Raw genomic sequence first — 13,254 nt, forward strand, 5'->3', positions numbered from 1 at the left:
GTGTGTGTGATGTAATATTACTCAGCCATAAAAAGGAATGAAATTTTGCCATTCGCAACAACATGGATGGACCCTGGAGGGTATTATGGTTAGTGAAATAAGTCAAACAGAGAAAGACAAATCCTGTATGTTATCACTCATATGTGGAATCTAAAAAAAAAAGCAACTAGTGAATATAACAAAACAAAAACAGAATCACAGATATAGAGAACAAACTAGTGGTTACCAGCGGGGAGAAGGAAGGTGGGGAGAGGCAAGATAGGGGGGATTAAAAGGTTCAAACCACTGTGTATAAAATAAATAAGCTACAAGGATTATGCTATAGCACAAGGAATATAGCTGATATGTTAAAATAGCTGTAAATGGAATATAATCTATAAAAATTTTGAATCACTCTCTGTACACCTCTAACTAATGTAATTTTTTTAAAAAATAGGGAATGAGGGAAAGGATTTTGGAATGACTTCCAGATTTCTGCAGCTCTATAAAGATGTCATTTACTGAGACAGGGCCCTGGAAGAGGGAGCAAGTTGGGAAGAAAAGATTGAGTTTAATTTTGCCCATATTGATATTTGAAGTACTTAATACATCATTGAATTTGAGGTGCTTGGTTAATGTTGTAGAAACCTTTGAGTAACTTACAGAAAACCGTCTTTTTTAGGAAAAAGTATTAATTGAAGCTTACAAGAAATGCCTTGCTGTATTGACGCAGTGTCACGGTGGTTTTACTGATGGTGAACAGCCAGTCACATTAAGCATTTGTGGACATTCAGTGGAAACTATCAGATACTGTGTTTCCAAAGAAAAAGTTAGCATTCACCTTCCAGTTTCTCGGTTACTTGCAGGTAAAGCATTTCTCCCTAAAAGAGAACCCTGAAATTGTCTTTTAAATTGTTGTTTGTGGTTAATATTTATTGAATACCTACAATGCATTTTTCTGAGAGTTTCACATGCATTAACTTATTTAATCATCACAGCCTATGAGGTGGGTATTGTTAGGTTTATCACAAATGGAAAGACTGAGACATGGAGGTGGCTCGCTTAGCATCACACCACAACAAGTCAGAGTAGGGATTTTGAGGTAGTTTGGCACCAGAAACCATGTTTGTAATGACCATACCATAATGCCTCTTCAGACTTCTTAACTACATATACCACGTGTTTTATTGTTTATCTCAGCCCAGCTTCAAAGTCTGTGTTGTTAGGATTCAAATTGGTCCATCACTTAAGTGATTGCTAATAAATTGAAACCACCCTATACTTCCTCTCTCTCTAAGCTGTTTCTTATTTATTGATAACCTTTTTAATCAGCAGGTTGGAGTGAGTCCCAAATTGGGGTGATAAGATTGTAAAAAGCGTTCTCTGTTTAGACAACAACATAAACAGGACAATTAATTCTTAGTTAACAGAATTAACTAAGGTTGAGCTATAAAAGAGCCCTTTGCAGTTAGGGACTAAAGAGGCTTTGATCCTAAACTGGAAGTTCTGGGGAACTGAATTCTGAGGTCAGGATCAGTGCAGACTATGAATTCCACGGCCAGTTTCTCTGTTCAGTAGCCAGGAGGATCACTCACTACTGTACTTTAAATGGAACAAACTTCATGATCCAGTGGAATATGACTCTTAAAATTGGTATACAAGTTGCTTTGATAGTTATATAGCTGCTTTTGCTATGTTTGTATGTCTAACATTTACTTCTGTGAAATGTCATCAGTGTATGTTGGTACATGTAATTAAGACTCCAGTTCAAGTGTGCCTTTAATTCTGAGGTTCATGAGAATAACAATTGAAAAGCTTCATTTATGGATGCAATTCATTTTATATCTTAATGTGTAACATGATAGGTTCCCAAAGAGAAACAGAAAAGAAGTTCGCTATAAAGTTGAGTGAATATTTAGGGGTTTTTTTTTATCTGAATGATTTTCACTTACAGAAATACTTTTTTATTTGTTCTCCATGCAGGTTTGCATGTATTGGTAAGCAAAAGTGAAGTGGCATATAAATTTCCAGAGCTCCTACCTCTAGTAAGTAGTGCTGTTTAAAAGTAGATATCTATTACAAACCTCCAATTAGATAATAAGTCATGGGAATGTAATATCCAGCATAAGGAATATGGTCAATAATATCATAACAACTTTGTATGGAGACGGATGGTTACTAGACTTATCACGGTGATCATTTCATAATGTATGCAAATATCAAATCATTATGTAGTACACCTGAAACTAACATAATACTATACATCAACTATATTTCAGTAATCAACAAACAAATAAATAAAAGTAAATATTTACTATGTTCCATGTACTTGAAATCACTTTGAAACAAATTACTAGGGTTCTCCAGAGAAACAGCCAATAAAGAGTGAGTGAGTGAGTGTGTGTGTGTTTGTGTGTGTGTAGGAGACAGAGATTGATGTATTGTAGGGAACTGACTCACATAGTCATGGGGCTTGGCAAGTTTGAAATAAGCCCGGCAACCTGGCAGGCTAAGAGTTTAAGAGTTGATGTCACAGTCTGAAGTCCAAAGGTAGTCTGGAAGCAGAATTTCTTCATCCTTGGGGAAGCCTCAGTCTTTTCTCTTAAGGCCTTCAACTAATTGGATGAGGCCCACCCATATCATGGAGAGTAATCTGCTTTACTCAAAGTCTACTGATATAAATACTGATCACATCTACAAAATGCCTTCACGGCAACATCTACGTTGGTGTTAATCAAACATTGGGTACCATGGCCCAGCCAAGTTGACACATAAAATTAACTATCACACAAACATCCTTAAAATAATTTTGACTTGTATTTTATATAAAGCTTCTGTCCCTATAAACCAATCTTCTTTATAGAGTTGAGATTTTTGTGGTTTTTTTGTATACACAGAGTGAACTTAGCCCACCCATGTTGATAGAACACCCTCTTAGATGCCTTGTTTTATGTGCCCAAGTACATGCAGGAATGTGGAGAAGAAATGGTTTCTCTCTTGTAAATCAAGTAAGTGTTTTTTAATTCTACAAAGAGTTTTCAGTCCATTCTTTACCTTCTGTGAAGGTTATAATTTTCAGTGTACTTAGTCACTGAACGTCATCTATATTAAAACTGTTTGTGGCCCCTGGAAACAAACCTTAAAAGAATTTTTTTTAAAAAACTGTTTGACAAAAGAAATGTAACCTTAAACCAAAGGTTTTTTAGAGTTTTAATTCATATTTTATTAAGAAACAATATCAAAAGTAGAAATGAGTTTTATTTTCACTTGCAGTCATTTTTAGAACAAAGTTGGATATCTTTAAAACATAAAAAATCTGGGGACTTCCCTGGTGGTCCAGTGGTTAAGACTTCGCCTTCCAATGCAGGGGGTGCGGGTTTGATCCCTGGTCGGGGAACTCAGATCCCACATGCCTCGCCGCCAAAAAACCAAAACATAAAACAGAAGCAATATTGTAACAAATTCAATAAAGACTTTAAAAATGGTCCACATCAAAAAAATCTTTAAAAAAAAATCTGGATTTCACTTACTTAAATTAAATTGGGTTAAAAGATAAAAGTTCTGTTAGTATAGCTCTGAAATTGAAGTTTTAATTTTTAAACCTCACCAAGGCTTGGTATAGGATTTTTCTGTTTTTGATAGCTATAATAAATCTCACTGAAAGAACTTTATTAGGAGACCCAGAAAGTTGGCTGCAAAATGTGAACCATAGAGTGACTACTATAATCTGGAAATTTCTAATTAACTAATCTCTACTAAGATAGCATTAACTGCTGGGGAAACCACATTACGTGTGCACATTTGTGTGTTCATGCTCACGTGCACAAGAGCCATGTGCTCTTTTGGTGAGTGGGAAGAGGAGGGAACTGCACAAATAAAATTCTGTTTACCCAATATAATTACTTTTTTTTTTTAGATTTATTACTACCACAATGTGAAATGCAGACGTGAAATGTTTGACAAGGATATAGTAATGCTTCAGGTAAAAAGCATTAAATTTAAAGGTTGTGGGGAGTTTTTCTTCTTGTTATTTCCACAGGACCCAATCATTTATGATCACTCTCAAATCTATAACTGCAGCCTAGCTCTTATCTACTAAGCTCCAAACTCATATGGCTAACAGCTGATAGAACATTTCCATCTAGTTTCCTGGACACATCTCACAGTTAACATATTCAAAGTAACTCTTGTGTCCTCCATACGTTCTTCCTATCTTTGAGGTTTCCCTACCTTAGTGAATTATTCAATCTGTAATTATTAGAGTCAGAAACCTGAAAGCCATCCTTTCTTCACTGTCGTCTGATTAAAGACCCAAATTCCTCAAACTGATTTTCAAGGCCTTCAGTACTTAGCTATGTTTAAAATTCCCTGAATTTGTCATACTCTCCCGTAAGTCTTAAAATCTGCACATTTATTTTGTTTGCTCCCTAGATTGCCCACCCCACCCGCTTCCTTTTCTGTTTACCACGTATAATGTTGTCCTGTGTGTCTTCGTGTTTAGAGTCACTTTCTCCAGGAAGCCTTCCCTGACACACTAAAATGTGGCTTTGTGTCCCTTTTGGGAGGGCCCATAGCATGATGCTTATCCCCACCATAGCATTCATAAGTCTGGATTGTAGTTGCCTATTTACTTTTCGTCCCCTACACTAAACTGTGGCAACTCTATCTTGTTCCTTTTTATGTCCATTTTACATAGCACAGTGCTTGTCACAAAGTAGTGTTTCCATATTATTGCTGAATGGATTTAGAAATTATAGAAAAAGTTACAAAATGTAAAATTCAAAAAAAAATTATTGGTTCAAGATAAATTAAAATTCAAGTTGATTGAGAAGCTATACAAGAATTATAGGAGAATTAAAACTAATATTTAAAAGCTGTCATTTCACTTACTATAGCATTTATCACTAAAAATTAGTTTGAGTTCTTGATAAGAGTTTAATATGATACATATTGTTTTAAATGCTAGAAGTTTTATTACCATACCACATTACTGTCCATACACCTGGCAGTGGTAAGATAGCCCTGACACAAATCTTTGAACTGAATTTATAGGGATTATGATATGTGGGTTTAGGGAGTGTTTTGTTTTGATTTGTTTTACCAGCATAGATCCCTGTCCATACTTGTAGCTACCACAAGTAGAGATTGCGGCTAAATGGGTTTTCATCTTTTACTGGAATTGGTGAAGGAGTAAGCTGCTTTCTCTTGTGCAAGCCAAAATATCTCTCACTAGTTGTTTAGTAGCCCTTTTGACCTTCCTCTTTTCCTTTATCTCAAACATTTTTAAAAAAGACAGGTGTCTCCATGATGGATCCAAATCATTTCCTGATGATAATGCTTAGCCGCTTTGAACTTCACCAGATTTTCAGTACTCCAGACTATGGAAAAAAAATTAGTTCTGAGACTACTCATAAGGTAAGAGCATGCTTTATGAGACCACAACACACTGTTAGAGAAGCATCTTTCATTCTTTTTGGTTATTTTGATCATCTGAGGTAATACAGTATTCTTCTTCTTATCTATGAACTTTCTCCCACTACCCCCGATTGTTACAGGATTTAGTTCAGCAGAACAACACTCTAATAGAAGAGATGCTCTACCTCATTATAATGCTTGTTGGTAAGTTTGGATCTTTTGGAACATTTATGTATTATATTGACTTTTGTGGTATCAAATAGTTTAGAATCTGAACTGTTTCCTCTATTTGAGCAGTTACTCAGTTTTAGGGGAAGGAGATGAGAGTGTTTATTTTTATCTCCCCTCTGGTTACTGTAATGATGAGAGAAACAGCACTGTGTTCCTTTGGAAGGAGAGAGGACAACTGCTAAAGCAGGATAAACTAGAAGACTGTGTTGGGAATAAAACGGGGGACAGGAGAATTTAGCAAATAAGAATAGGATATTTAGGAGCTATTTACAGTTACTTTATATCTTAGCTATGTTTTTCCCATGGTTTTGTGGTACAAAAGTGTCCTCTTGACTTCAGATATGAAAATTCCAAGTTAATATGAGACCTATGGCTAATAGACACAGATTTTTTTTTTCTTATTACCTAACTTTTCAGTCCTGTTGCCTCCATCTTTCCTATTCTTTTATCCTTTACTTCCTCCCACCTCCCGTACTATTTCAGTCTCTCTACAGTCCATAGAGCAGAGAATCCTGGCTACTGTCAGGAGGTAATACCAATGAAGAAGGTCTCAGAAGGTGATACCTTATTTGCCACTAGATAAAAGGACAAAGGAAGGCTCTCCCTCCTACCTAGGCTGCTAGTACAGCTACTGCTGTACCAATTCTTGACTACTTCTAATCCTTTCCCACCTTCTGATCCCATTCTGTCAAAACAGCAACCAGAGTTCTCTCTCCGTTGCTGAAGACTACACTCACCTGTTGTGTCAGAGACTCAGAATGATGGTTAGGAGCTGCTCTCACCCTACCTTGTTGCCAGACCAGTCATTGCTTTCCCATTGCACAGAAAGAAAAATACATTGTGTTGCATGAATTATAAATAGATATCACTTATAAGTATTATGATTGTTAAGTGTGTGTATATGTACTTATTCACTGTTGACAGGAGAGAGATTTAGTCCTGGAGTTGGACAGGTAAATGCTACAGATGAGATTAAACGAGAGATTATCCATCAGTTGAGCATCAAACCTATGGCTCATAGTGAATTGGTAAAGTCTTTACCTGAAGATGTAAGTACCTGCATTTTAAGAAAAGAAAATTACGGAAATCCTTCCCTACCTACCAGTCTAGTATGTATAGATTTACTTCTCTGTACCTTTTCCATAATTGTAAAAACAACAGTTCTAGAACATGTATAACTCTAGTCACTCTTATTAGAAATAATTAGAAAAAGAGAATACTAGGGACTGGGAGTGGAAAGCAGCCTAGGAATAGAATCCTTTACAATGAAGCCTTGAAAGAAATAAGGATGCTGAATAAAAGAAAACCTGTTCCAGGACTTCCCTGGTGGCACAGTGGTTAAGAATCCACCTGCCAATGCAGGGGACATGGGTTTGAGCCCTGGTCCAGGAAGATCCCACATGCCGTGGAGCAACTAAGCCCCTGCGCCACAACTACTGAGCCTGTGCTCTAGAGCCCGTGAGCCACACCTACTGAGCCCACGCACCACAACTACTGAAGCCTGTGCACCTAGAGCCCGTGCTCCGCAACAAGAGAAGCCACGGCAATGAGAAGCCTGCGCACCACAACAAAGAGTAACCCCCACTCGCCGCAACTAGAGAAAGCCCACGCACAGCAACGAAGACCCAACGCAACCAAAAATAAAATTAATTAATTATTTTTAAAAAAGAAAAAAACCTGTTCCTTAGAATGGAATTTATATATCCATTAAAGAGGGGTTTTTATAGGGTGTTTAGTGCAAAGTTGCCATGGGTAGAGATAACACTTTTATAACCTAGAAATACCTACTCAGCTGTGTTGACTAAAGTTTGCTAGAGTTTTTTCCTTCTAAAGCATCCAAAGACTATGCTAAGCCATCTCTCTCATTTTAGTGAATGTAAATTAATATTCATATGGGCATTCATAGATTCAGTTGTAACTATTTTTATTGCCAGGATCTTAAGTTCCTCTGCCACCTACTTTTCAGCCCTGGGGCTTTTCAGAAACCCAGATTACAGTTGCGAAAGGACTTTATTTTCATCGAGGCTTTTCAAAATGTTTTCCCAAATTTGAAACATAGATCAAAACTCTTAACCTTAATGTTCATTCTTCTGGGATTTAAACCTTTATTTGTTGCATTGTAATACTTCTCTTAAACTTCGTATTATTTCAAACTTGAAAAACTTGAAACATCTATAGAAATAGAGAACATAGTAGAGTGAACCATCACCAGCTTCAACAGATGACCAATCTTATTTTATTTATACCCCAGCCACTGATTTCTACACCCTCACTGGGTTATTTTGTAGAGAATACCAGGTTTACCATTTCATCTATAAATAGAATTGTATATATCTAAAACAGTGGTTCTCAACCAGGGATGATTTTGCCTCACCCCCCGGGAGGGTGGCATTTGGCAATGTCACTACTCAGGGCAGGGTGTGTGATGCTACTGGCATCCATTCAGCAGAGGCCAGTATACTACTGAACATCCTATAGTGCACAGGACAGATTCCCACAACAAAGAACTATCTCGTCCAAATGTCAGTAGTGCCAAGGTTGATCCAAAAGATACTAGCTTTTAGAAAAACCTATGCATATGCCAATTATCACACCTAAAAAAAATAATTAATGATTTTTTAATATCACTGAATATCTAGTCAGAATAAAAATTACATGTACTTTTTTTAATAGGTCTTTGCTAATGGGCTGCTTTTGCCATTTCCATTTCTAGTTGTGTATACATGTACTTTTTAATGCAGAAAATGAGGAAACAATTACAGTTTCATTTAGACCATTGGAATAAGGAAGAAATAAAATTTAAAACAGTATTTTATTTTATTTTTTTTTTTGCGGTACGCGGGCCTCTCACTGTTGTGGCCTCTCCCACTGCGGAGCACAGGCTCCGGATGCGCAGGCTCAGCAGCCATGGCTCACTGGCCTAACCACTCCGCGGCATGTGGAATCCTCCCGGACCGGGGCACGAACTGGTTGTCCCCTGCATCGGCAGGCGGACTCTCAACCACTGCGCCACCAGGGAAGCCCTAAAACAGTATTTTAAAAGTGTAACTGCCTTGTACAAAGTGATGGCATCTATATTTACCAAACATTTTTGACCAGAGAATATTTCACAGAATTCCTATGAACAGCTTGTCGTGAATGGGATATGATTTGGGAAATGATGTTTTAACAAAAATAGATAAGAAATTAGTGTAGCTATTTCACAAAATATTGCAAATATATAAATTTTAAATATAAAATTTAAACATTATGTGTACTTTGTGTTTTTATTTTATTCCTTTTGAAAGCTGTCACGTTGATTCCATATGGTAGTAACTTGTTTTTAATTATATCAATCTGAATGAATGTTAGCTTACCAACTCAATTTCCCCAACTGCCTATTAATCATTATGTTTACTATAGAATCCTCATTTGTAAAAATCGGGAGAATAGTATATCTGCTTTATACGATTACTGTATGAAGCTTAATGAGTTAAAAGCACAATGCTCAGAGTGCTAGCAGTTATTAACATGAAACACACTTAATTTGTTTCCTGTACCCTTTAGGAGAACAAGGAAACTGGCATGGAGAGTGTAATTGAAGCAGTTGCCCATTTCAAGTGAGTTTATTTTCTGCTTTTTCACATTCAATTTTATTTTATACATTAATTTTTCTTAGAGTGTTCCCCTTGATGGAACTGAGAATAAAATTGTTGTTTTCAGAGAGTGACAACCACTTTGAAACATATAATTCTGAACTAGATTTCTCACTGACATTTTACTTTTATGATCTAGCCCTGCACTTAGCAACTTCAAGTAGCTTTATGAGGATTTTCAGTTTTCAGGTGTTCCCTAGCTGATAGTTTCAGGTAATTGAAACTAACCTGAGCAGGTGATCTGAGTAAATGCATTGTGCTTTCTTCCTTTCCATTTGAATGTGCCACCTAAATTGTGGGATAGCCTCTGAATAATGCTTTCTTCGGTGTCCAATCAGTAAACTATCAATAATCTATCCCTTAAGGTTGCTGAGGCAGTTTCTTAATCCTGCTTTTTCTGTGCTCCTCATTCCAATGGCATTGTCTTTATTTTTGCTGATTTTAAAAACAATACATATTTTTAGGGAAAATATAGAAAAAATTATAGAAAAGATTCTCTAAACCCTAAAATTGCATCTGCTTTTTTTCACTTGGTAGAACTTACCACAGACATCTTTACATGTCAAAATATACAAGTTAACATCAATTTTAATAGTGTTCAGTTGTTTGGAGATGCCGTAATGTGTGTAACCTGTCCCCTGTTGTTAGACTTTGAATTGTTGTCACTACAGTGACCATCACATTCACTTGTCCAGTTAGAATAAATTCCAGGTGGACGTGCTAGATAAAGTGGATGCACATAAAGCTTTGGATGTAGATGATTAAATGAACCCACAGAAAGTAGTTCCAGCTTACATTCACCAACAGTATATGAGATTTAAGAATTTTTTTTTCCCCCAAAGGAAACCTGGATTAACAGGACGAGGCATGTATGAACTGAAACCAGAATGTGCCAAAGAGTTCAATTTGTATTTCTATCACTTTTCAAGGGCAGAGCAGTCCAAGGTAATTGAGCAAATTAAAAGTGTACTGAGAAAGGGTTGCTTGGAGTTTTTTTGTTTTTATTTTGTTTTTTCCTAAACAACTTTTACTGCCTTTCACAGATTGAAAAAGGACACATTTTTATTGTAGGAGATTTGGAAAATATGAAAAGGTATAAAGAAGAAAGTACAGATTACCTATACCACCACGTAGCATTTGGGGTTTTCCCCTATTTTGTGCGTACATAAAAAAGATCTATATAATTATATACATACCCACACATATCTAATTGTATGTATTTTATTGGCTTTTGAAGACATCATCAACGTGTATTCTAATCGGTTAACCTATTTTACACTCATTTCAGAATTGCTAGTACTTAACATTATGCTTTTCCATGGTGACTTAAGGAATTTTCCTGATCATTCTTAGAGGGTTAAATTTTGCCTTTTAGCAGTCTGCTCTTAAAAATAAGTTTTCAATAAATGGCAGTAAATGAAACTTAAACATGAAGCTTTTGTTTATTAGTTTTCTGGGGTTTTGTTTTTGTTTTTGCTTTTTTGAAATATAGTTGATTTACAATGTTGTGTTAGTTTCTGGTGTGCAGCACAGTGATTCAGTCGTGTATATATATATATATTCTTTTTCAGATTCTTTTCCCTTATAGGTTATTATAGAATATTGAGTATAGTTCCCTGTGCTATACAGTAGGTCCTTGTTGGTTATCTATTTTATATATAGCAGTGTGTATTAGTGTTTGATGCATGAAATAAAGCTCAAATCTGAATAAGTTTTTGGTTTTGGTTGGTGCATGTTTCCCCTGCATTTTTTTTGTGTGTGTGTGGTGCACGGGCCTCTCACTGCTGTGGCCTCTCCCGTTGCGGAGCACAGGCTCCGGACGCGCAGGCTCAGTGGCCAGGGCTCACAGGCCCAGCCGCTCCGCGGCATGTGGGATCTTCCCGGACCAGGGCACAAACCCGTGTCCCCTGCATCGACAGGCGGACTCTCAACCACTGCGCCACCAGGGAAGCCCTTCCCCTGCATTTTAAATCAAGAAAGAATCCACTTGGGGGGATTCTCTTAGTGGCAGGGGGAAATTAACCTTGATACCAATTTCGGGGGAGTTGCAAAACTGAGGATAGAAATCTTCTAAAATCAGAAGTTAGTATGGCAAAGATTAACATATATCAGTAGTTTTGGATATTAAATTGTTTCATGTTACTAATTCCCTGTCCAAATTACATTCATTTTTATTAGGCAGAAGAAGCCCAACGGAAATTGAAAAGACAAAATAAGGAAGATACAGGTATTTTTAATCTTTCCCCAAATCTCGTTTCAGTCTCTTTTACTTGTTAAACATTGTTTTCTATTGACTATGATGATGATTCTTGATGAAGTGGTAGATTTAAATATAAGCTTTCTGAGTGAGCTTTTTTTTTTTTAATTTATTTATTTGGCTGATTTGAGTCTTAGTTGCGTCACATGGGATCTTCCTTGCAGCATGCGGGACCTTTCATTGTAGCACGTGGGCTCTTCGTTGTGGCATACGGCCTCCAGAGCGTGTGGGCTCAGTAGTTGTGGCGCACAGGCTCTCTGGTTGTGGTGCCTGGGCTCTAGAGCATGTGGGCTCAGTAATTGCGGCGCACAGGCTTAGTTGCCCTGCAACATGTGGGATCTTAGCTCCCCACCCAGGGATCGAACCCACGTCCTCTGCATTGGAAGGTGGATTCTTGACCACTGGATGCCAGGGAAGCCCCATGAGTGAACTTTCAAGGGCTAATAAATATGCTAATATAGACATAGTCTGTACTGAGTCACCTTTGGGTTAATGGTTTTATCTCGGATCGTAAGACATTTCTAGGGAAAAGAAAGGCCTTCTTTTGTACTACTGCTACTTACAGAGCTGTTTTTATGCATTTGACTGACCTGAGAAGGTAAAATATAGCTTTAAGATGTGTGTAAATGAATATTCTTTGAAGACTATCAAAAGTATGTAACAAAGGGATAGTTTTTTGCTGTTTTTTTTGTTCATTTGTTTTTTAAAGCATGTTCTACAAAAGAAGCCAATTATAACTTTATTTTCAGCACTTCCACCTCCAGTTTTGCCCCCATTCTGCCCTCTGTTTGCAAGTCTGGTTAACATTTTGCAGTCAGATGTCATGTTGTTAATCATGAGAACAGTATTGCAATGGACTGTAGAACATAACGGACATGTCTGGTCTGAGTCCATGCTGCAAAGGGTAAGTTTGAAGACATTTATTATTTATATTTTAGTGGTCTTGTAGTAAAAACCAAAATACAAAATACTCCTGTCAATATCTGTACACAGGAAACTTAGGATAAAATGTAGTGTTAACTTAATTCGAAATATAGTATTTTGTTACTGTTTGTGTCTGACCATAAAAATGAGAGCCTGGCAGGTTTTTTTTGTTTTGTTTTTGTTTTTTGCGGTACGCGGGCCTCTCACTGTTGTGGCCTCTCCCATTGCGGAGCACAGGCTCCGGACGCGCAGGCTCAGCGGCCGTGGCTCACGGGCCTAGCCACCCCGCAGCATGTGGGATCTTCCCGGACCGGGGCACGAACCGGTGTCCCCTGCATCGGCAGGCGGACTCTCAACCACTGCGCCACCAGGGAAGCCCCTGGCAGATTTTTTTACACCACATGGTTGTGGTTACCTTGGTCTTGTTGGCAGATCTGCTCTCATTTATTGGTCCTGATATGTCTTTGTTTATACAGTACTCTGATATTTGTATAATGTGTTATCTTTGCATTTGCTTTCACTTAATTCTCTTTAAAAACCTGTGAGTTCATTAATACTTATGTTTTGCAGTTGAAGAAATTGAAAGTCAGAGACTTACGCTCCTATATCTAATTAGTGGCAAGTCTAGAACCTTGTTTGTATTTTACTTTATAGATTTAATGTCAGTCATTCATAAATTATTATCTCATTAAATCCATGTAATACCCCTTTGAGTATCAGTAGATAGTTTTTCCACTGTATAGATGAAGAAGGCAAGTTTCAGTGAGATAGACTTGTCCATGTTACCCAACTAGTAAGTAACATAATAATAAT

At 37.2% G+C, this 13,254-nt stretch overlaps 1 protein-coding gene across 5 annotated transcripts in view; it reads left to right on the forward strand.

Moving 5' to 3' along the window:
* UBR2 (ubiquitin protein ligase E3 component n-recognin 2) overlaps positions 1 to 13,254 on the forward strand; it is a 117,170-nt gene that overhangs the window by 64,342 nt on the left and 39,574 nt on the right. For 4 of the 5 annotated variants that reach the window (XM_082637829.1, XM_082637831.1, XM_082637828.1 and 1 more), the window contains exons 15-25: positions 662 to 845; positions 1,963 to 2,024; positions 2,877 to 2,987; positions 3,896 to 3,961; positions 5,272 to 5,394; positions 5,535 to 5,598; positions 6,550 to 6,674; positions 9,172 to 9,224; positions 10,103 to 10,205; positions 11,439 to 11,487; positions 12,267 to 12,421. In XM_082637829.1, coding sequence (XP_082493955.1) covers positions 662 to 845; positions 1,963 to 2,024; positions 2,877 to 2,987; positions 3,896 to 3,961; positions 5,272 to 5,394; positions 5,535 to 5,598; positions 6,550 to 6,674; positions 9,172 to 9,224; positions 10,103 to 10,205; positions 11,439 to 11,487; positions 12,267 to 12,421 — 1,095 coding nt within the window. Of the gene's footprint in view, positions 1 to 661; positions 846 to 1,962; positions 2,025 to 2,876; positions 2,988 to 3,895; positions 3,962 to 5,271; positions 5,395 to 5,534; positions 5,599 to 6,549; positions 6,675 to 9,171; positions 9,225 to 10,102; positions 10,206 to 11,438; positions 11,488 to 12,266; positions 12,422 to 13,254 lie in introns of those variants that run through there. The other variant, XR_014295456.1, reaches the window with a different exon arrangement.

Source organism: Mesoplodon mirus (genome assembly GCF_964341445.2).
Source record: "Mesoplodon mirus genome assembly, chromosome: 12".
In the NCBI taxonomy this organism is placed as follows: Eukaryota; Metazoa; Chordata; class Mammalia; order Artiodactyla; family Ziphiidae; genus Mesoplodon; species Mesoplodon mirus.